At 37.8% G+C, this 24933-nt stretch overlaps 1 protein-coding gene across 1 annotated transcript in view; it reads left to right on the top strand.

Moving 5' to 3' along the window:
• AGO2 (argonaute RISC catalytic component 2) overlaps positions 1 to 24933 on the top strand; it is a 52843-nt gene that overhangs the window by 15299 nt on the left and 12611 nt on the right. The window contains exons 2-13 of the mRNA XM_064154363.1: positions 4959 to 5154; positions 8209 to 8329; positions 12167 to 12348; positions 13599 to 13735; positions 13857 to 13991; positions 15518 to 15605; positions 16226 to 16373; positions 16562 to 16681; positions 16999 to 17121; positions 18856 to 18989; positions 21077 to 21261; positions 23150 to 23309. Of these exons, the coding sequence (XP_064010433.1) occupies positions 4959 to 5154; positions 8209 to 8329; positions 12167 to 12348; positions 13599 to 13735; positions 13857 to 13991; positions 15518 to 15605; positions 16226 to 16373; positions 16562 to 16681; positions 16999 to 17121; positions 18856 to 18989; positions 21077 to 21261; positions 23150 to 23309 (1729 nt within the window). The remainder of the gene's footprint in view (positions 1 to 4958; positions 5155 to 8208; positions 8330 to 12166; positions 12349 to 13598; positions 13736 to 13856; positions 13992 to 15517; positions 15606 to 16225; positions 16374 to 16561; positions 16682 to 16998; positions 17122 to 18855; positions 18990 to 21076; positions 21262 to 23149; positions 23310 to 24933) is intronic.

Below are 24933 nucleotides of genomic sequence, written 5' to 3'. Positions count from 1 at the left end.
CCAGACAGGTTTTGAATATCTCCAGAGAGGAAGACTCCGCAACTTCCCTGGGCAGCCTGTTCCAGTGTTTTGTCACCCTGACATTGAAAAAAATTGTTCCCAAAATGTTATCATTATTTATATTATAATCTAGCAAACAAATGGGGATCTTCTGGTACTCATAGAATCATAGAATCATTCAGGGTTGGAAGGGACCACAAAGGTCATGTAGTTCCAAACCCCCGCTGCCATGGGCAGGGACACCCTACCCTAGATCAGGCTGGCCAGAGCCTCATTCAGCTTGGCCTTAAACACTTCCAGGGATGGAGGCTCAACCATCTCCCTGGGCATCTCATTTCAGGGTCTCACCACTGTCATGGTGAAGAACTTCCTCCTCACATCCAGTCTGAATCTCCCCACCTCCAGCTTTGCTCCATTCCCCCTAGTCCTGTCAGTACCTGATATCCTAAAAAGTATCCTCGTCTTATGGATGCTTCCAGTTTATTAGTCTTTCATCTTGCTGCTAATTGGTTTTTCTCTTGACAGTGTTTTAAAAGTAAAATCCAAGTATACATGTAGATTTTTCCAACACTTCAAGTTGATGTCTCTCCAAAAGTATAATCTCTGCTTGTGAAGGAGTCTCTGAAAACCAGGAATGGAGCAAATAACATGCATGAATTTTGGCAGGTTTCCTTGGTCTGGGTGTCATCTTGAGCTTTGGTGTCTGGCAGTATCCTTCCTAACACACCTCACCACACTGCAAAACTTCCCTGAGGAGCATTTGTGCTAAGGAAAGTGTTACAGTATTGGTATAGCTTCTGTCACCTTTGAAAGTGAGCTAGTGACGAGAATTTGAATTCAAGAATGTTTCAGCAAGGAGTTGGTGCAACTGAATCGGTTTGGATGTAGCAGCTGTGGTTTACAATTGAGGCTTTGGAGTTTTTCTTTGATAAGGAAAAAATAAGAAAGGTCTATCCTGTCATCACCAAATTCAGTATTTTGTTACTGTACACTTCACAACTGTTTGCTGTAATATGCTTTGCACAAGATAGTTTGATATTTGCATTCTTAATTTGAGGCAGTAGTCAAAAGAGTGAATCCAGATCAACAGTTGCTTTTATGTGTATCTTTTTTCTCCCTGGCATTCAGTTCATATCCCTTGGTTCTATAGTTAACATACAGGTATTTTTACTATGTGGTGAAAATATAGATTGACTGCTTATCGGCTTAGTGCTTCTGTTTAATAAACAGTACTTATCTCCTTGAAGCAACACCCTGCCCTAAATAAATTTGCCTAGGGAGTTGGTTCAGAAATAGCTTCCTTTTTTTTTCTTTCCCTCCCCTCGATCAGACATACAAGTTGGAAAGCTATGTGATCACATCTTTACTCAAGAGTCTCTGCTTCCCTCAGCACTTTGTATTATTCTCAAAACTGAACATGTGCCCTCACTTTCATTTACTGTTTGTAACTAAAACTCCAGTGAGTGATGTAATGATGTTGTTGAGCAATATGTGATCGTGTTGATCCCTGAACATTTACAGATACGGCTGTGTTACACTCCTGTGAGAAGTAGTAAATTACCCCATTTTAATACAACAGGAGGAAGATGTATTAATTACAAAATTATTTTTTCAACATAAATAGTCAGAGAGTCCTCTTCATCATGGTAGTCATTGTACTTTCAAATATTGAAAGCTTTTTTAGAAATTATTTCTTAAAACTAATTTTGATGTATTAAAGCTGGCGAAGAAGTAGGAAGGGCAGGGGAATTAAGGTGTGGCAGTGGATATAGAAATTTTGGAAGGCATACACAGCAAAGAGAAAGGAAATGCTTAATAGTGTTGAAATAATAGTTGAGTGGTAAGGCAATACACAGAACAGATAGAATACAGTGTGTGGATAATAAGAAACAGAAATGTTAACATGCCAGGAGCCTGGGCATAACAGTTAAATATTTTTAAATGGGGTTGCACTGTGGGGATCATGGAACAACACCAAAAAAAAAGAAATCTATGGAATAACCTTAATAAGTAGGACATGGTTTTCAAATGAGAATGTTCTGATGCAGAAAGATGGAAATCAAAGTATGTGCAATTGGCAAGCTGTAAAGTACTAAGAAGCAGTATGGCTGAAGCCACAGACAGGAGCCAGATTTCTGTGGAAAAAGAAGAAAAGATTTCGGTGGGGTAGAGGTATATGTTTCGTACACGTGTCCTTCTGATGTGCTTTGAAAGCACAGAATAGAAACCTTTGTCATCTTGCAAATATAAATAGTTGTGAGAGTATTTTCTTTTTGCTTTATTTTCCAGCTGTAGTTGGAATACTATAAATAACTTTGTTAGTTGTCATATCCACAGGAGAGGGTTCTTTCCATTTAGTGGCACAAACCTTGTGAATTTATCACACCAAGCAAGGTCACTGTGAAGAAGTTAATCAACTTCAGAAAAATGGCTAAAGTAAGGAAAGACGCTGGGAGTGTTGAGAGAAGATGACAAATACATGTCTTTGAGGTCAAGATGTGCAGGAATTAAAAACAAAAAATAAATCTGAAGCTTGGGTAGAATTAGTCAGGTGAGTATTTCAGCTTGCCTTCAGAGATAAACAGGAAAGGTCACATGCAGAGACAGATGGGCAACTTGTGGTGAGGACTGGGCTATAGATATGAGTGTAGAGCTATTTTGTGAAAACTGAGGAGATACAGACACTGACACTGCAAATGCAAGATGGATAAATAGCAAGAAAGATGCAAGAATTCCTGTGTTTCCATTGAAAGCAAAACTAAAGGAGCCAATGTACTTCATTTAGGGAGACAGAATTATGTTATCTAAGAAACCTTAAGTTTTGGGTCATGGAAATGCAAGTTTTTAGCAACAAGCATCTTTAACATCACTAGCATGATCAAGTTATTGTTATAAAATCACGGACTTCAATAGTAGTGTTTACCAAAGGGAGGGGAAGAAAGCAAATTGAACTTCTGTAGTGTAATATCAAAAAGGTATATGCCATGCAGTATATCTGGAAGACAAGATCTGAAACAAGCTTCCCAGATGTAAAATAAATGAGAATACACAAGATTTAAAAATAAAACAACAAACAAATCTCCCTGTTGTGTTCACAATGTCAAACCAAGCTGTGTGAATTCTGCAGTATCTGATATGTGGGGAGATCGGTGTGAAAAGTCAGATTAGTAGAACAGTAAAAACAAGTGAGAAGATAAATGACAGGTGGGAAAAAGGTCATTGGGAACTTTGCAGTATAGAGTGGGGAGATGATGCCAAAGTTGCAAGTGGTTTTATTACTTCAGTAATGATCTTTGCATAAATATTAGGAATAAGTACATGAAACTTCAGTATGGGGCATAGGTAGGATTGTCAGAAAAAGGAGGACCTAAATATCATGCAGAAAGTAACAAGGTTATGAGATAGGTATGAGTTAAAATACATATTTTAAAGGTCATGTAGCTGGGAATAGTGAACTGGGGGATGAAAAACATCCTCAATCATAAGCAACTGAGATAGGCATGTATCTACTGACTGGTCACTAAATGGCCAAGAGCTGCTGTTAGAAGGCAGTAGTAGGACAGACAACTGCAGTTTAGGGCCCATGAGCCTGATGCTTCCAGTTGAGAGATAAAAGCGTCAGTGTGGTTGTTCTGGATCCTGGTGGGAGCTCATATAGAAAACCACTTGGTCCTGTTTAGGAAAGGTGAGCTGAGAATGCATTAGCTTGAAAAATGACTGAAAGGATGAGAATGAGGTTTGCTTTATGAGAAGAGTCTAATAGAAACAGTATAGCTGAGAATCAGATTGGAGTTTCGTTTAAAAATGCAATGAAAAGCATTTAATCTGAAGATTAGTGAGTATAACCTGGCAATGAATTAAAAAACTGAAAAGGAAGAATATTTCTGAGCATTAGTGCATCACAGTTCTGGAAAAACTTTCCAGTAGAGAAAGCAAGGGTGGGAAGGTGTTGACTGATCTGTTAATGAAAGGATGTGTATGATTTCTGGTACTAGCAGAGCGCTGAATTTAATAATCCCAGGAAACCACACCTGGGTTCTTACAGAAGTTATGAAAAGTATCTTGAGTTATTTCATGTGTGAAAATATTGCTGCAAGTTGTTATTGCTCTAGGTTTTGGAAAATCTGAGTACTCATGCTGCAGGAGTTTTGAATACTCAACTTAGTATCTTTGCACGTTTCTCTGGATTATAAATGGAATTTCCTAGATGCAAACAACCCCAAGCAGCTATTGCACATCTACTTCACGTTGTTTGATCTATGACTCATATTTGAGCTCAGAAGTATAATACAACAGCAGCCTATTTGTTTTTTTTGTTTTCTGATTAAATGAAGCAATAGAATATATTCTAATTCTGATACATAATGTTTTCTAGAAAGCTGCAACATGTAGGACCAGTTTTTGTGCTGTATTTGCTCTTCAGCAAGCCATGTGATATGGTCATCAGAGCTAAATGTATGCAGCTGAAATGCATCTGTTGTGTTTGCTCTGAATGCATGCAACTCATCTAAATGTGATTGCAAGTTCCAGTGGTAGAAACTCAGTTTTTTAGATGTTTGCTAAAATAAATTCGATTAGGTCATCTGCTTCAGTGTCTGTTTTGAAACAAATTCCTCTGTGCAACAAAGCCTTAGTTCTCACTCTGTAGTGGCAGTGGTCTGCCAGTCTGCTGAAATTCCCACCCAGCCAATTTGTAGCACAGGAAAATGTACCTTATTTTAAGATTTGCGCAATAGTTGGGTCTAGGAAATACAGCAAATGGTGCACCATCATAAGAAAACAGTCACAATTCATGAACTCTTGACAGCAGAGGTGAGTTCTGGGATTTTTTTCAATTATTGGGTTGTATAAAAGAAGTTAGGAGTGTCTACTGCACTTTTTATGTCAAATAACTACTAAACTTGTTTAACTGCCAACTTGATGTAGATGATGGCTAATTTGTGCTTTTCTCTTTTCAGTGCTCACACCGCCACCTCCGTTGCCACCACCAATACAGGGATATGCCTTTAAACCCCCTCCTCGGCCAGATTTTGGCACTTCTGGGAGAACAATCAAACTGCAGGCCAACTTCTTTGAAATGGACATTCCTAAAATAGATATCTACCATTATGAGTTGGATATAAAGCCAGAAAAATGCCCTAGAAGGGTTAACAGGTAATACTGTGCTTGGCTTTTCGTCAAGTTTATTTGCATTCTTGTTTAATTTTGGAAATGCTAGAGCTATGTGAAGACTTGGAGGGTATGTCTGATACCTTCAAATTTTTCATGTCCACTAACAGGCATTTTTTTTCCCTCCAAGTCTTTGATTTCAATACGTGACTTCTTTTTTTTGATTGTGCTTGTCAGTATCTTAAGATGCTGCTGACCAAAGCCACTGGTCACCGATGAATAAATTGTATTAATTCTGGAGCTAGGTCACAGTAAGTCAACGTGATAAATACGACTTTTTTAGTATTGCTTGGTTAAATATTGGAGTGCAGTTGGCAGACGAATCCTTCAGCAGAGTCGGTGTTACCAGTTTGCTTTTCTGCTTTCGCCTTCTGACAAGGAGAATCAAAACAAATTTGTTTGTGCCTCCACAAGAGGATTGTAGAGGGACTAAATTAGGTATGAAATGCATCAGTAGATTCTATATAAGGGAAAGATATGCTGCTAAAACAGATTGCAAGGTGAAAACATGGATCAGTTGGCCAAGGAAACAAACTATTAGGTCTTGAATTTTGTATGTGTGCCTTATTAGTCACAGTGTAGCAGCTTCATTGACTTGAAAAAGAGCGGTGTTGCCAGAAATGAAACTTGAGAATAAGACTTGGCACTAACTGGAAACCACAAGTGTTATCATCATAAATACCTAGGTCTTGCCTGTAGAGGATTGGAATGGCATGTTTATATATTCATGTGCAATACATTTCCTTATTAAAAAGGGTAACATGGGTGGAACATGAAGTCATGAAGAAAAGGGGGGTCAAAAAAGCCACTTGAAAGCTGAAGTTTTCATATATGTGAATTAATAAACCAGAGTGCATTATCCATTGTTGCACTAAAGAACAGGCAGTGATAGCAATTTCATAATACAGCATTGCTATGCTGTTTTGCTATTTTTCTTCTGTGGTGATATGTTATATTTTTTTTTATCTAATTGAGGATTTTTCACTTAATGAAATGTATGAGGTTTTTTGACTGCTTATTCTTGTGCGTGCTGCCCTGTAAATGGACATGTGCTCACCTGCACCTGGTTTTTTGTCTGCCCTGACCCATATTTCGGTCCTACCTGTGTACCTGTATTTTTGTGTGTGATTATATACATGTGTATAGAGTTATGCAGTATGTATATGTAGGCCAGTTCTAAGTATTTTTTTCAGCTGGTTTGAGTGTTTCTAGTATTTTGGTTATATAGTTCAGTTGTGTGTTTGTAGTAGTTTTCAATCATTACTTTATATGGTGTGACCTCTACAAAGACTCGAGGGATATTCTGTTTTCATTTACATCACTCTCTCATCTGTCCCAGTTTGTTCTTCAGTTTTACTCTAGGATTTACTACTGCTTTGACTAGGACCTTGCAAACTCGCTGCAGGGATGGGTACAATGTATACATGCAAGTTTCATGCTCATGAGGCATGAGCTGAAGAGGACTAGGAGACACAGAGCTGAGACAATGTGCTGCTGTCCCGAATTAATACAGCCTGGCTACAATTCTTCACATGTTTCAGAAAGGACAGATCTGTTAGGATACTTAATTCACAAGGACAGCTAGGACAAATCATTCTTTTAACTTCACATGGAGAAAATAACTTTTCATTAAGACGTCTCCACCCACAGATGAGAAGCACTGTTGCTAAATGTGGTTTGTAGATTGAAAACCTTAATTAAGTGAAAGTGTTTATTTTTACATAAAGTAGCTCTCAATTGGAAGAACTTGTTTGGTAAAGGAATGAATTTCCCATTGCTTAGTCTTTAACATGGGGTAGAATAAAGCCTCCTTCCTTCCACCCTCGACATTATGTACTTGTTCAATCGGACATTGCAAACGTGAGGTAGAAATTACTGGGTCAAGTTTTATTCATACTTCTCAGGAGGTTAGGCAAGTTTCTTTCAGTGGTTGCATCTTGCCTTCAAGCTTGTCGTGCAGCAAAGAAATTGCCAGATTGGTCTTTATTCTTTTTATGAATGAATTCAGAGTTTCAGGACAGCTTTTGCATTACTGTAGTATATTACTGTATGCTGAGTTAATTGCCTTTCTGTGTCAAGGTGTATGGCAGATATCCTCAGCCTCTGAGGTGCTCCTTGACAGCAGTGCTGGAGAAAGCATGCAATTTCTGTTTAACCTCTTAATGGACTTTAGCCCCAAGCTGTGTGTTAAGGATCTTCTAGGCAATGTATTGCAGTCTGCTGCTGATTTCTGATTTTACAGCCTTGTGATAGAAATAGCCTGAAGGACGTCTCACTGATATTTGGACCAAAGACCTTTGACATCACAGGGCCTTACTATTCCATCAGGTCTCTCATCAGCTGCTGCACTGCTTTGCATGACTAGTGTATAAACGCTGTGCCTTAACAAGAACTTGTGTGAGTGGTTACCCCATTCATACACATGTGCAGCCTAATTTCAGCTACACTTTTAATGAAAATGTGTCATTTTATTATGCACTGGTTCCTGTAAATGTTCATAGCCAGCTTTGCTGTGTAGATCCCAGTGTTATTGCATATATGGAAAAATCACAAAAGTAGTCTTTCTTAGTGGACTGCAAAAAGCTTGCGCATTATGGTCATCATAGAACTGTTGTCCTTACAGTAAGACTATAAGCTGGGATATAGTGGGGTTTGGTTTGGTTTTAGTTTTGGGGATTTTTTCAAAGCTTTTCTGGCTTGCTGAAATTTGAGTCAGTGGTCTGTAAGGGCTGTGGGACAGGAGAGCAGAAGCCCCAGGAGAATACCAAGCACCTCTCCATGCGATTTTGAGCTTGGGAAAGCACAAGCTTTCACTTCACCACTCTCAGTAGATCACAGAAAAGAGGAAGGAAAGTTTCATTATGAAAAAGTTAACAGTAGCTGTTTGAAGAAAAGAGTTTAGTCTGTCAAAAGGTTTAGTCAAATAAATCTTATAGAAACCCCTTTCATTTACTGAGTACCTTTTATTGATAAATATTGGCATTCATTTGGTACTTAACATTAAAAAGTTGAATTAACATCATCTTCTTGTATTTTCAGAGAAATAGTGGAGCATATGGTTCAGCACTTTAAGACCCAGATTTTTGGGGATCGCAAACCAGTGTTTGATGGAAGAAAAAACCTCTATACAGCAATGCCACTTCCCATTGGGAGAGATAAAGTAAGTTTTAAACAGAAAAGTTTCTACTGGGACATTTAAATGTAATGTTTGTAGAGCCTTTCTAATAGCTGATAGAAACTGATTTTATTTTTCTAAAGTAGATGTCTTTTTCTGTTGCCACATTTCTTAGGGTGTGGTTTGTCAGGACAGAAATTTGAGCTTGTCATGAACCTTGTCTTTCCATATCCCCTCTTTTCTCACTCTACTCACTTGTGTGGTTTCTGCTGGCCTGGTGGGTCAGACTGGCTGATGGAGGTAGCAGCCGAGCTCCATACTGGCGTTGTGAAGAAAGTGAAAGCCCAGCTGAGTTTGGGAGAGGGGAGTGGAAACACCCCCTCTGGGCAACAGCAAGCTTTTGTCACCTGGTTAAACTTACCAAAGGGCACTGAAAGATGATTCCTGCTATCCACTAGCTGTAAGAAAGTTATACATACCTCTGTTGTCTGCTCGGAACCTCTTCACTAATTCTTCAGGATGTGAGAACCAAATCCATTTAAACTGCACAGGCTGAAATGTGGTAGTTTAGCCCTGGCGCAATTGAAGAGCACTAGTTTTCCAGCTCTCTGTGCTGTGGTGACCTCTTTGGGCCTCCAGTATGAGAAGACTGAGATGCAAGTTGACACTACGGTGATGGGGAACTGCATGAGGTGACCTTCTCCTGTTCCTTCCATGTCTGAATGCCTGCTGACCAAAGAGAATTTGATTCTTGATACTTTGGATTTTAAAGCCTGTGTGTACTAAATCATACATGGTAAAAATTAAGTGTAGTGAGAATGTGTCAGTAGGATATGCATTTGATGCCCAAATTCCTTTGTGTGCATGCAAATTAAAGTTGCCACCTACATCTGTGAGAAAGCTGACTTCAGTGATTTTGATAACCATTTTAGATGAGACAGAGTTACCTGGCCAAACTGATGATCATTTTCAAGGGGCGGTCACTAAGAAAAGTGGGTTTTGTGGACGTTAGCCCGAGATGAGTCAGGTCATTTAAAATGTGACATGCATTTAGGCTTGCTTTTTATAACATCATTCCCCCCTATTTCCCATGGGATAAAGAACTTTTTCAATTGTTCTGGCATACCTATCTTGTTATTACCCTGGAGGAAAGAGCTTAGAGAGAGAAAACTTCACCTGGCTTAAATTGGACACATGGAAATGTAGCTTAATGAGGGAAAATTTTACATGTTGCTAAATTGATTAAGCATGGTTTAAACTACTATAAAGCTTGTAGATATTAGGGCTTTCCTCTAGCATAATTAGATTATGTTTCCTTGGATTTTTTTTTGTCTGCTCTGTACAGCGAATCTGCTATGTATGTTATGTACATCTAGTTACATTTAGGACCATATTGAAAAGATTCATGAACATGCAGTGATTAATAGATGATCCTTAGTCTAAGTGGAAGAAGACCGTGGTTTACTGGCAGTGTGCATCAGTAGTGGAAGAACTGATGTATATGGAAGATTGACACCTTTTTCCTTCTCCAGTTGTTTTTCAGCTTAATTTATGCATTCTCTCTAAGGTTGTGTTTTTCTGGGTTTAGTCCTTGTTTACAGTTCTGCTGCTTTTTAACTTTATTGTGTAAGTGCTTTTCTTCTTGGCCTTCGTATCTATTTTAATTCCTTCCTCATTTGTACCTGTTTTCTCTCTATAATTCCTTCATGTCTCCGGACAAATATGGGATATGTAAATATTAACAAAATATAGTCTAGTTTTTAATTGTTTACATTGAGAAGAATGACTTACCTTCCCGTCTTGACACTGTCCTATGTATTAATAGTCTCCTCTTTCCTCAGATTGTTACAGCAATCACAGATCACCTCTAATTGTAGCTTTCTACTCAACTGTTCTTATTTGTGTATTGCCTTAAAATGTCCTTCTATGTTCAAGAACTAGAATTAAATTTTAACTGAACTGGAAATTTGATTTTTTTTCTCCCATAGTAAGATTCAAGAACATCTGATATATTTTTGCATACTCTCAAGTGGTCTTCAATTAGAAAAATGGTAGTTACAAGAGAGTTGAGCTGCAGATTGATACCAAAATCCTGTTGTAGCTCACTTTTTAAGAGAGTATTGATCTTGTCTGGCCCCAATCTTATTCCTCTTGATTCTGTCTATATGAAATACTGCCTGTACATCATACAAGCAGACCTCTTTCTTGAGATTTCCAAGGAAGTCCATTCCATCATGGCGAAAGAGCTTTTTAAATTGAAACCAGGAGGGAGGAAAAAACTCCAACCTTTTTCTTTCGATTAAGAGTACAAAAGTTGTTAATAGTCAGATTAGTTGCACATTAACAGTATCAGGAAGAACAGAAATCATAGCACTTGATTTGGAGGAGAAGAGGAGTTTAAAGGAAAATGTAGTTGTAACAGGCCTCTTCCATTTGCTACAAGTGACGTGCAAGCTGGAGAACTGCTGATGGTATGGTGGAAACGTTTCAAAGAAAGCTTCCAACCTGTGTTGGCAGAATACTTGTACCTTCATTTCCACAGCTTTTCAGCAGAGTTAACCTTCTGGGCGAGATTTGGATCAGCAAACCCACAATTATAGGCTCCAGTTTCTTTTGCTGTAGTACAGCCTTATACCTTCCTCTACTCGTGTCTCCTGGTGAATGAGATTTGTACTACAGGAGAGATGTGGCTGTACTAATTTTGAGTGGCTGCTATAAATTGTCAGCTTATTTTTTTTGGTGTATGAGAAGGCTTATTTGTGGTGTTGTTCCTTCCTATTTTTTTGGCTGAAGAAGCTGTTGCAAAAGACCAGATAATTGCATATATTAGCTCAGCGTTACCAGTGTATTATTTTTGCTTGCCCACTAATTACAGTTTGTCTATTAAGTGGATGCCTTTTATATTTAAATTGTAAACTCTCTAGAGCAGGAAAACAGATTATTTTATTTTTTTTTCTTTTAATATCCAGCTTAAAGAATACTCTGATCTTGTTATTTCTTGTAGTCATTCCCAGAACTGCTATTCATTCCAGATAAGCCTTAATTTTAGTCACAGAATAATAGGATGGTATGAGTTGGAAGGGACCTGTGGGTGTCATCCAGTGAGTTTAAGAACTTCAGTGCTCAGGCTTTCTTTTAGTAGAGAGGAGAAATCAGCATCACAAGTAATTGGCTAAAGTAATTTACCTTCTGACAGTGTATTTTGCACAATAGATTAAAAGGGCATAAGGTGTCAGAGAGTGTCCCTGTCTGGTAACATCACCAGTGCTTGAAGGTTATAATTTATTGTCTTTGGTATTTGAAAATAGGAGGGCTTTGAATTGCTGGGTTTTCTGTATTGTTGGGGTTGGGAGGTTTTTTTGTGGGTTGTTCATTTACCACACCATCCTCTTCCCCCCACTCTGAAAGTTCCCTGTAGATTTTATTTTCTCTTGTTTGAAATATGTCTACACTAATAGTATATAAAGTTCTCTGGTGCTTTAGAGAATCTTGACAGGTAGTGATGGACCATGTTTTACTTTAGGCTTGCAGGAGCTAACATGAGCAGTGATGCATCAGTATGTATTTGCTATCTGAAATAAGGTTATCAGCTCTTTACTGAGACCTCCCAGTTGATAAGCAAGCACATACAAATTATAATGTTGCCTCAGAAAGGGATAGATGCCAGGTGGAAAGCATGCCAGCACTTTGAAACACACCTTTGGAAAGATCTAGCTGTAAAAAGAGACTATATCTAATGTATGGTGTTTCTTCATCATTGCTTTTTGTTTCCTCCCGTTTTGTAGCACTGTTTAGAGGAATCCATCATCCCTTCCAAGTTCCTTCAATTTTCCCCTTTAAATGGAAAGAATCATCTTGGTTTGTTGTTTGGCATTGTTGCAGGTGGAGCTGGAGGTCACACTGCCAGGAGAAGGGAAGGACAGAATATTTAAGGTGGCTATAAAGTGGATGTCCTGTGTGAGTTTGCAAGCTTTACATGATGCTCTTTCTGGTCGGCTGCCAAGTGTCCCGTTTGAAACCATCCAGGCATTGGATGTAGTGATGAGGCACTTGCCTTCCATGAGGTGAGGGGAAGACATTGATGACATTGATGTTGTTTAGCAGGTTGCATTGTCTGAATCGCTTCGGTGACTTTGTGGGTAGCATGTACTTTCACAGCTCAACCGAAATAATAGCTATCTAGCAGGTGGCATACTTGAGCAAGAGGCAATACAGTGCCGCCCTGCTCTTCAGGTGGCCTCAGTAGCTTCTGGCCTGAACACAAGTCCATTTCTCCACTGGCGTTCAGACTCGATCCACATGTGTGTGCGCTCAGGTCAAGGGTGCTGCAGCATCTCACTTGTACCCCTTTTCTATGTAGGCCTTGGAGAAGGAAGCCCTCAATTGAGCGTGAAGTAGTTGGAGGTTGGTAGATGCGCAAGGCTAGTTTCAAAACTTTTTACCCTGCTGCTGTGTGTCCTTGGGCAGAGGTTTGTTGCCCAAATACCACCCAGTTATTTCTATAGAAAAGTAAAGTTTCAAAATTATTTGGTGTTTTTCCAAGCAAATGGGATCTACAGCATTTGCAGTCCACTGCGATAGATCCTGGGTTTAATGCTGCTGCCATGGAACGTGTCACTTAAAACCAGTCAGTTGGAAAGTAAAGAACAAAGCTTAATAGGGCTGAACTTTACCATTTTGAAGGGCCAAGGAAGGAGTTAAATTGATGTAGATATATTTAAATAGCCTTATATTACACCGAATTTGTTCTCCCATCAAGGATGAAAAAAAAGAAGAAAAATCACTTTAAGTCAGGTTTTGTAACACAGAAAACAGCTCACCCTATTTAGTCACACATTTTGTGCAGAGTAAAATAATTGTGTTATTAACTATGCAGTAGTGAATTACCAAGATGAAAGATGCACCAAAACATGTTAGATCCCTTCTTTTCCTCCAGGGATTGTAATCCAGGGATTTCATAGGAAGTTATGAACAAGTAAGGGGAGAGATATTTATTTTCTTATGGAAGTGTAACTGATTTTTTTTTTTTAATAGAATACCAAAGCAAAGTTGTTAATGCTCTCTATTTGAATTAGTATGTGTATTAAGGACTACACTGAAAATAAACAATCATGAGTAGTAGCTAGTTTCTAAATTTAACTAGCTGGATTTTGAGAGGTGCAGCATATGTCCTGACAGAGTCTCCAGATGACTGCTGAAATGAATCACTGATGTTTCTGTGCTGTTGTGAATAGAAGTTTACATTAGTTCTTTCTTGCAATACTACTTTTTTCTAAATTAGTTTTATGATTGGAATTTATTTTCTTTATTGCAGATATACACCTGTGGGGCGATCTTTTTTTACAGCATCAGAAGGGTGCTCAAATCCATTGGGTGGTGGCAGAGAAGTTTGGTTTGGCTTCCATCAATCAGTCAGACCTTCATTATGGAAGATGATGTTAAATATAGATGGTAAGTTCTACACAAATATTTTCTTGCTCTTTCTTTTTCTGACATTGGAAAGGCAAAAGTTGAGTTCCCTTTGTTGAATTTCAGTATTGTTATAATACAAAATGAATGTTTTTGTCTACAGTATCTGCAACTGCATTTTACAAAGCACAGCCAGTTATCGAGTTTGTATGTGAAGTTTTGGACTTCAAAAGTATTGAAGAACAACAAAAACCTCTGACAGATTCCCAAAGGGTAAAGTTTACCAAAGAAATAAAAGGTAATAATTAAATTACATAAACTTGGTTTATTCTGCCTTATTTTGAACATGTAGCAGTAACATAGTATATGTTCTGTAGCATTTGTTTTATTGGGAGTCAATTTTTTTCACTGTTGAAACATCACAGTAGTGCTATTCCATTTCCAAGACAAAGTCTCTCTGGTTCCTAATCTGATGATTTCAAAAGGTTTACAAAAGTTGGAATTTTGTTGAGATTTGTGTTGTTTGTGTGGTGGTTTGTTTTTTGGGTTTCTTTTGGCGTGTGGTCTGTTTGTTTAAATTACCTGTTCCTAAATTTTTTTCAGTTAGTGATGCCAAGATTTTCATTATCTGGGTTTTACTAATAATTTAGCAGTGTATTTTTGCATAGTTGGGTGTATTTCATACATGCACTGTTCTGGAAGTAAATTAATTATTCTATTATGTAATGACTGGTTCACTGAAGATTTCATTTGGAGGACCTCAATTTTAATTCATATTCTTGATAGAAAGAAAGCAAGTTTGAAAAAAAAAACCAAACATATCCACAGTTATATAGAGCAGCTTCCTACAGAATGTCCACAAAATCATCTTTGACCAAATACAAGTTAGTAAGAAAGAAAAAATCCTGAATTTGTACTGGTTGCAAATCTTTTGTAAAAACATTTCAGGCACTCAGTTTCTGCCTGCTGTTGTTATTTCTTTCTGTGAGGCTTCTCATTCTTCTGATCGGTCATCTCAAGTTTGCAGCAGTACTAGTTGTAAATCGAGGTAACAGATTATGTTTGAATAAAAATACTGTGATACGTATTGGGGAGGTACTCTTGACAATGTGATATTTATTGAAGGTTTCCAAATAGATAGCACTTTGAATTCCAAGAAATTAGGTGGCAAGATTAGTATGTTTGTTGACAGGTTATCAGTTTCTTTCACACATAGGGGAAATATGCCCTGATATTTAGCTGCAGTTTACATACACATGGAGATAAAATAGATGTCTGTTTTCCTATTCCTACACATGTAGCTTTTTATCTCATAATGCACTGGTTTGGGGTGGATAATTTAGTCTTCTGGAAGTTACTGACTTTCAGGTAGGCTTGACTTCTGTGCTAGTGGGATTTGCAACAGATGTTTGCCTTCATGAAGAATAAAGCCACGTGGGCTCATTCCTATGGGTGTTCCCTGCCCCGCCATTCATTAGTTCAGGATTCATTGCAGTAGTTAGAGGTCTCACAGACACTGTATGTTTAGACACAAAGTATAAACAGGCTTTTTATTTCAAGGAGGTTATGTGCCCTTTTTATCCTTTCATCATCCTGAATTTCCTTAAAGGGTACAGAACTGGATTACACAGAATGCGTTCAGCTTCATCTGCAAACTCTTGGGTTTTTGAATTTTAAGACTATAAATAATTTTTTTCAAGTTCTGTCTGGGATACCCTGCAGTGCCCCAAGAATGACCTAAATAGTGAAGAGATTTGCAGCACTGTTTAAATGGTTTGGTGCAGCATTTGAAGAAAAGGTACTAAATGTTCTCTCAATGTTTAGGTCTGAAGGTGGAGATAACACACTGTGGACAAATGAAAAGAAAGTACAGAGTGTGCAATGTCACCAGACGACCAGCAAGTCACCAAACGTAATGTATTCTGCTTCTTTTCGAGTCTGTTTAGTCCCAGCCTAATCTAACCAGAGATTTTCAGATTACTTGAATTTTGGAGTTATTTATTCCCATTTTTTAAAGCAAATATTACAAGTAACCAGAACGGATACCAACCTTTTGTAGGAAGATAACTGATCAGTGCTTAAATCCGATATGCAGTCACTTGGGCATTGTTTTGTGTCATTTTCATTAACATAAAACAGTATTTGTGCCACCTTGATATAAATATATGCAAGTGTATGTGCATATAGGGAAATGTAATGTATGGAGAGAAATGTGGTTTTGAGGGGAAAATTGGTTTTGTAACTCTTGTAGGCTTGCCATTTTCTGTGCATGGCATAATGTCCCAAGTATCCCAAATAAACAGAAAACACTAGCCTTTGTCTTTAAGGCTCTTGGGAAACAATTTACATGTTCAGCTATCAGGGATGCTAGAGAAATAGCCTTCTTTGGTACTACTAGAGGACACGCAATAATGGCAGTGATGGAGTCTTAATTATTCAAGATAGGTTTAATCTCCAGTAAGCTTATTGACCAAGTGTGGGAAAGTGTTCTACATAGAATAACAGCTTACTTTCATATTTGATTTCCAATAGATTCCCACTTCAGCAGGAGAATGGACAAACAGTTGAATGCACTGTAGCTCAGTATTTTAAAGACAGGCACAAATTAGTTTTACGCTATCCTCATCTTCCATGTTTACAAGTTGGACAGGAGCAGAAACACACATACCTTCCTCTTGAGGCAAGTAGACGTTTAGATAACAGAATATTCTGGGAATGTGGGAAAGGGGTTGGATGAAAAAGACTCAAATACTGACAAACCGTTTTTGAGCAGTCAATCTCAGAAATGATGTAGTGCGGAAAACAAATCAGGAAACAAACACCAATTGCATTTTGTTCTTTATCTTCCTTTGTGTGGGGATATTTTAGGTGTGCAACATAGTGGCAGGACAAAGATGCATAAAGAAACTCACTGACAATCAAACTTCCACTATGATTCGAGCAACAGCCAGATCAGCACCCGATCGTCAAGAAGAGATTAGCAAATTGGTGAGTGGTCTTGCAAAGATAGGTTAAGTGCAGTAATAGGCTTAATATTTCTGTTGTCATCAGCAGATACTGAATAGTTTGTGCACGTTATGCACTTGTTTTTGTAAGCCTTTCTCCACTAGGTGGGTTTCAAGAAGGATTTTACTGATGCTTTATTTCAAATTTGGAAATATCTAAGTGGAATTGGCAGAGGTTCTAGATGTGTGGCATCACACATAGTGTAAGGGTATGTGCCCAAAGACAATTTATCTCTGAGGGTTTTAGATCTCAAAAATGCTTCTGTTCTGCAACAAATACCCAATTCCTCTTACTTTCAGATGCGGAGTGCAAGTTTTAACACTGACCCTTATGTTCGTGAGTTTGGAATCATGGTCAAAGATGAAATGACAGATGTGACTGGTAGAGTTCTACAGCCTCCTTCAATCCTCTATGGAGGCAGGGTAGGTTGGACAGATACTTTACAGTCTTTGATATCTGTGTTATCTTCTGAAATATGGTTGTTATAGTGCTGGATGCATTAGGAATAAGTCACCGTAGATGCAATGTTTAAAACTGAAGTACAAGTTTTGAAATGATGTAAACGTAAATGTTATTTTGCATCTCTCTCAATTGTTTTATTTCTGAAAGTAAAGCTAAGTTAAAAATATGTTTATGTAAACTTCAGATAAAAATGTGTGCGTATTCCTTCAGTCTGTTTTATTGAGTGTTGTAAGAAGAAATTTGCAAATAGTAACTCAAATCTATGTGTATAGAGAAGAGCAAAGACTATTTGAATTATTGGTGTTTATATTTTACTCCCTTAATTCTGAAGTCTTCCTGACCTGCTTGGGTTTGAGTGTTCTGAGTGGAGCAGCTGTGTTTAGGACAACTCTCTTAAGATATAATGTTTATTGGCATTTTTTTTCTTTAGACCCTTCTCTTCTTGTTGGAGTATTTACTCATTTTTTTTCTTTACAATGGCTTTTCAGATGGCTCTTCTGACATAATCTTCCTGGGGAAGTGTCTTCCAAAAAAACTTGAGAAACAAGCTTGCTTTGTTTGTTGTTGTTGTGGGTGTGGTTTTTCTTTTTTTAATACAAGAGGAAAGCTTGGATAGCTGGGATAACTTAATTTGTGAAGATTTCTGATGAATCTCTTCTAGATCATGCATTGCCAGCTGAAGGTAGCTCTGGCACTATACACAAATCAGACCATTACCTTCATAAACCCTCAATGGGATAGGATCTTCAGTCTTATACCTAAAGATCTTTTGGGAAAATCAGGCAGATCAGCTACAGCCTTTCTTCACTGACAGCTTCAGATAACCCAGCTGTTTTTGCTGATCCTAAATGGGGAGAGTGCTCTCATGGCATCAGGGGAACAGAGGGAACAAGAGCTTAATGGAAGGTGAATGATGGCAAATGAGGAGTGGGGAAGGTGTTGTCTTTAGTGGACAAAACTTCACAAAATGAATGATCAAATTTGTGTGTGTGTCCCCTGGAAAATAACCATGTGTTTTAGCTGTGGCTCCTATATGGAAAAGGCAAGAGACAGTATCCCTTAGGTATTTTAGAGAAGGTAATTAAGGTCACCAAAGCTACTTTGGTAATTTTCTATCCCTTATCCTATGGATAGGCCATCACAGTAATGTCTGCTTGGTGGGAAAAGAGTGTTGCAGAGATGAGAGGTGAATAACTGAGCATCTTTGATCAGAGTATTTTTTGAGAGCTGTGAGAATGATATTGGACCATGATTTGCCTCTAGTTAGTGATGTGTGAAATATTAATAATACTTAAGTTGTCAGTCTTGGAAAGTTCACTGAGCAGTTATAAAGTCACTGTAACCATGTAGGCTCTTGTTAACTCTACACACCATGCATGAGTCTGGCTTACTATCCATGTGTGTTTTTTGTTAGTTGCTGATGTATATTATGAAAATAAGCCATCAACAATAAAAAAGGAAAATATGGGCTTTATTTTTATGAGATTTATTTTTCATCCAACAAGCAAGCTGTCTTGCTACAGTGATAGAATGATCTTTCTGAGGTAGATGCTTGAACAGAGGACAGAAAGGTGTGCAAATATAAATTGCCTGCTAATCGTAGGGAAGTAGAAGTGTAACTGAATTTTGTTAGCATGACTCAATCTTTTTTGCATTGGTGTTTTGTGTTTATATTTTTTTCTTTCCACTTCTAGAATAAAGCAATTGCTACACCAGTTCAAGGAGTCTGGGACATGAGGAATAAACAGTTTCACACTGGAATTGAAATAAAGGTTTGGGCAATTGCATGCTTTGCTCCCCAGCGCCAATGCACTGAAGTTCATCTTAAGTAAGTGTGCTTGATAAGATGATGATTTTGTTTGTTATGTATGGAAGCATCATCATTTCACTTAGGGTATTTTGTTAAATTGTCTATCATATGGCAATGTATCATCAACAATGCTTTTGAAGTTTTGTTTTGTTTTGCCTTGAATTGTTTCAATGCTAGCCTCGTAAAATTCTCCAAATTAAAGCATTTTTTACTATATATTAGGTTTTGACCTGTAAGGCCATAGGACAGAGTTTAAGAGGACTGAAATTATGTGATGAGAGCTGTTTATGACTGCGTATTTGTGCAGAGTGAAAGCTAACATGTATGCCATCTTTTTTTCCTGGTTATAGGCAATAACTTTATTCATGCAGAACTTAGTTTAAAGGAACGTTTTGAAAAATAATCCGGCTTCTATCTAAAACTTTCTACCCTCTAGAGTTACAGCAACTTGCACAGGCCTGTATTTGTAAGATGAGTAAGACCAGCTGTTTTGTTGGGTTGGAATATTTGAATGAAATGTCCAGGTTTGGTTTCTCTTATCTTTGGATGGGACGTAATTGCTAAAAGATCGTTGTTAAAAGTGACACAATTCTTACATCAGGGAAAGCGTGCAAGCCTGTGTGGATGGATTGTCTAATTCCTCCTTTAGTATGCAGTTGCTTTTCCTTCATGCACAGACAAGTGCAGCTCTTAGAGCTGTCCTAGCAAGTGACTCAGCTGCTCTTTAAGGTGAACGCAAGGCAGTGATTGTTCATAAGAACAGTGTTGCCACAACAGTGTTCCTTCAGATGATTTGCCAAAGAGCTTGGGAATTTTTCCCTAACAAGTGGTAAGCAAACAATAGGAATATTAGCTTTTACTTCTCATTGTGTAAAGCTATGGCCTTGTACTCTCTGGGTACATGGTAGGAACTAAGCTGACGGAGAACTTTCCCTTGTAGTGGAAAAGCTATGTAGCAGAGGTGAGTCAGTTTTGAGAGATAAGCGCCAAATAAAATTCTTTGATGGCTTAATTAGAGATTGTCCTTACCATGAAAGGACATTTCCTTCATACTATGAATATGGCTGTATCCAGTTGTCTGTTATTGAGCAGGTTGGAACTTGTAGATCTGTCAGAATAAATGCCTGCGAAGTCCCTGGAAGACTTCAGAATTATCGTGCTTAACTTCTTGGGAACAGGGAAAGAACCTTTCCTGTAAGATGCTGTACTTGCAGGTGGACTTCTAAAGGCTCAAAACCTGTGCCATTTTAGGCTTACATGTTCTGCCACTGATCTTTCTGCTTATAGTGGTGAGCATCTGTTGTGCCAGGGAAAAAGCATAATGCACCTGTTTTCTGTGTGAAGCAGTAAGCTGCAGAGATGAAGCTCACGGGCTGCTTAGATGTCATGAATATTAAGAGTAGGTTTAGAAGAACTAAATCTTTTTCTAGGTATGTCTGCACAAGTTTGGTAGTTTGAATCAGGAGCACATACTTGAAGTGATGCCTCTGATGGTCACCTGTTGCCACACCACGTTCTGTATCAACAAGCAGTCTGAAAGTACCATGTGAATTTTTGGGGAATAAAACTGGGCTAGAGGATGTATTTCAGTCACTAATGTAAGTTCAGCTCACCACAGCAGACTACAACCACTGTAACAGAAAATTGCAGAAATGCATGAAGTGTGGATGTTAATCCCGCAGCACTGAGTACTCTGCTCTACAGGCCTGCACTGTGGTGTTAGTGTACCACGTGGAAGTGTGGTAGAACAGGCCATCCAAAATACCATTTCTGCAAAAAGAAGCTTATATTGTATCTGCTATAGAAAGATCAAATAGGGTGGAATTTGCTTTGGAAATGAAGTTTTTATTTATGCAGTGTATTTCTCTTTCCTTGTCTTTACTTCAGTGACTAAATGGACACAGTGAATTAAAGATGCAATTGGGGTAAAAGCCCTGGTGTTAGAACTGTGCAAATCTGCACATTTGCCAAGATTGTTGCATTAAAAGCAAGAACAAAAATGAGGATGGATTTTTTTATACCCAAGAAGGCAATGTGGTGTGTTGTTTTGTTGTTGTTTGTTTATTTTTTCTTTTCTCTCTCTTTTTTTTTTTTACATCCTTTAGGTCCTTTACAGAGCAACTGAGGAAGATTTCCAGAGATGCAGGAATGCCAATCCAGGGGCAACCATGCTTCTGTAAATATGCGCAGGGAGCAGACAGTGTTGAGCCCATGTTCAGACACCTGAAGAACACTTACACTGGGCTGCAGCTCGTTGTAGTCATTTTGCCAGGAAAAACACCAGTCTATGGTCAGTAAGTGCCACTTGTGAGCATTTGTCTTTCAGTTACAAGTTCATGCATTTTTTGTGACGCATCTGAATGAAAAAGTTTGAAAGAATAGTGGTTTAAGCATATAAAGTATGTGTAGGGAATGGTCTGTAAATAAATTTTATTCTCTTTGTACTGCCTGATGGCTTATATTAATACTGTAATTCTTTTAACTATTTTCGTCAGTGTTTTTGCATTGCTTTTTCCTATTGGTAGTATTTGAGATGTAGAGTGAGAATGCTAAACTGGGGCTTTTGTGAAACTGATGAAATTGTATGCAGGGGATTAAGATGCACTGACTGTAATTTCTGTGCTAAAAATTCTAAGTGAGGAACTAATGTCCTCAAGAGCTATGTAGCATCTAGAATGTCTGTGTGATTGACATCACCTTTTGGCAAAAAATAACTTGAGTGAAGTAGAAGATTCCTGGTGCTTGATTTTTTCCTATGATTTCAGTTACTTAACTTTTGGCTTATGAGGATGCAGGAGCATAGAAGGTGAAAACTCAGCAGCCTTAACTGACTTCGGGAAACGTTGCTAGGTAGTGCATTTTACATGGTGCACACACAACTTCCAATGTTTTAGATAAACCACACATTTTGGTTTTAATTTGGTCTTCCTTTGGGCAAGACTGTTACAAGTACCATCCACTATTTTCTCCCATGGCTTCAGGGACTCTCTTTTCTGATGACTCGAATCTACCAAGCAGCTGCAGATATGTTTTAGCCCATCTTTCACCAATTTAATATAGTAGAAAATTATTTTCTAACTGTCTTTTACCAAGATTTTCACATATATAAGGTAAAAAGAGAGATTAAAAAAGAACTGTAATGAAATAGTGCTGCTCTTTTTTCTCCCCTTGAATGCAAGGGATGTGGCTCATCTCCAATTTGTTCAATACATAATCAGTGTAAACCAACATTTTCACTTTTACTGCTTGGCATTAAAAGGAGACTCTTAACCACTGAGAGTATGTGGTACTACTCTCATCTACTTTTCTCATCATTATCTTTAGTTATGATTCTTTCTGTCACCTCTAATCATCTCTCTTTGTTTTCTCCCTGCTCTGTTCCACACTCTTGCACTTCTATACTCACAGTCCTTTCTCCTCAATCTGCTTCTCACAAAGCTTCTTCTCTCTCCTCTTGCAAGAGGAGTGCTGCACCTTCTCTAAGCCTCCTGGGGAGATGAAATTCCTCTTTTTCCTGAGTGTAAAAGTAGAGTTCCCTTGAAGCCTTTAAAGTTTCAGTTTTGTTGTTAGTGATAGGATTGGTTTTAATCTTTTGAGAAGTACAGTTTTTAGTGAGTTTCTCTTGGAATTTTGGCCACTTGCTTTGCCAGTGAAAAATTTGTAGTGATGAAATAATAAATTTGTTGCCTAAATACTACTCAGCACACAACTATTGACTTTGTGTTACCAGTCCAGCGTTCAATAGTGAGACAAGTGCTCATTATCCTAATATTATTTATGTTACCTACTTCATTAGCTGGGAAAAGAAAATACAGTCCCAAAGGTGGTGAAGAAGACAGCAGTAACAGCAAAAACATTTTCTGTGCTGGTAATAAACCATTATGGCTCTGAAATTACAATTAATGTAATTGGAAAAAAAAGAGTTGTAGTTAAAATAAGCCAGCAGTGCTTTTAGTTACATTTAGAACCCAGTTATGGTGCTTTCAGAGCTGGGGCAGTACAGAACTAGGAGGATATTTACTGGAGTCTGGTGTTGGGTTTTGGGGTTAGATTTATTCTTGTTTCTTTAAGATTATTGCCCACTTCATTAAAAATCTAGGTATAATTGTCAGGAAATTCAAATAACTTAGGGGATTTTAGTTACAACATGCAAATATTTTCTGTACTTGGTTTTGCAGCGGAGGTGAAGCGTGTTGGAGACACTGTGCTGGGAATGGCTACACAATGTGTTCAGATGAAAAATGTGCAAAGGACAACACCTCAAACGCTGTCTAACCTTTGCTTAAAAATAAATGTCAAATTAGGAGGCGTAAATAATATTTTACTGCCGCAGGGAAGGTAAGCTGTATTTCCAAGAGAAAGAGAGTACTTTATTGGAAGGAAGATGTGTCACATTAAGATAACTGGAAGCAAAAGTTGGGAGCAGAAAACTCTTTAACTGGTTTCCAAGTCTAGTTTACTTCATGGTTTCTTAGTAGTATTACATTGATAATTTTTACTTATACTGTGACTATATTCTGCAAAGTTACATTGATAGTATTGATTTCTGTACCTGATGTAAGCTCTGTGTTTTATAGTTCAGGGCGAGTGAAAAAAAATCTTATTTGTAAATAAGGAGTGACTGCTGTCAAGGACTAAATTTGGTTTGTGTATCATCTTAAAGCAAATTTTCTAAATTGAAAAGTCAGTGATAAGGTATTCTAATAGAAAAAATTACAAAATAAAGCTTGTTTTTTCTTACCTGTGCAGGACAGAAAAGGCTTGCGTAGAGGTACCTAAAGTCACTTTAATCAAAATCAACAACTGGGTTTCTACATCAGTAAAATGATGGCATTTTTACAACCATTGAATTTGAAGTTGTAGAAAGGGCTCAGGGAGTTACCTGCCACATTATTCTTGGGAGCCTGTTTCAAAGAAGTCAACATTCTGTTTTGCGCAGATAAGCAATTTTTGTTCTGTCCTATTTAGGTTAGAGGGCAGATGCTGAAAATCTAACAAAGTACTTAAGGAAAAAAAGAACACATTATCAGAAGGGTTATATAGCTTGTGTATCTTGTTAAATTCTATTTATTGAATTATTCAGCCTTGTTGGAGACACCTATTAAAGCAACTAAAACCATATTACAGAGCATGCATTTCAAAAAGGCACTGGGTGGTTGTTTTTGTTGTTGTTGTGTTTGGGTTGTTTTGGTTTTCAAAAGGAGTTAAAGATACTGCTGTAGAAACAAAAGTACACACACCATATAAGTAGTTTTATGCTGGTTTCACAAACATGAGGTCTCTGTTAAGTGGTGTGTGTTGACAACAGTAACATAGCCTGAAAGTGAAGTCCTGCTCATTACCCCAGTAAATTATGCATTCACAAAAATGGAATTGAGTGAAAGGAAAAACAAAACGGAACAACTACATGCAACACCTAGGCATTACAGAAAAGTCTAGGTTTGGAGTATTTAAAAGAGAACCCTTTAATTATTATTTTCTTTTGGTTGAGAGGTTTTGCATAGAACAGCTTCTTATGTGTATAATTACCTTGTGAGTAACCTTGCTGTAATTACTTTCAAATTCCATTTTAGATGAGGTCTGAAAACTGCTGAATATATCTATATAAGCATTCCTACACACATCCACATGAAAAAAAATCTGGTGGCCTAAGATTTCCTGTTTAAAATTAATAAAACTGCCCATGTATTGCTTTGGTGTTATAATCTTGCTGCAGTGGGTTAGTATCTTAGCTTACAGGTGTCTTAAAAATTCTGAAGCACAGTTTAAAAAAAAAATCTACTTTTAAAAACAATACTTGTGGTAGCCATGCTTTTGGTTCTTTCTTAACAGTACTGGTTTTCCGTTCAGAAGCAAAATCATAGCATCTAGATACGTGCACAATCCTTTAATTTTCTCAGATGCTATTTGGTGCTGAGAAATAATCAACTTCTACTATCAATATGGTCTAATTAATAAAGGC

The sequence above is a fragment of the Pogoniulus pusillus genome, chromosome 14 (genome assembly GCF_015220805.1).
Source record: "Pogoniulus pusillus isolate bPogPus1 chromosome 14, bPogPus1.pri, whole genome shotgun sequence".
NCBI lineage: Eukaryota > Metazoa > Chordata > Aves > Piciformes > Lybiidae > Pogoniulus > Pogoniulus pusillus.
The sequence above is the reverse complement of the archived record's forward strand: the minus strand, read 5'-3'. Positions and strand labels throughout refer to the sequence as shown.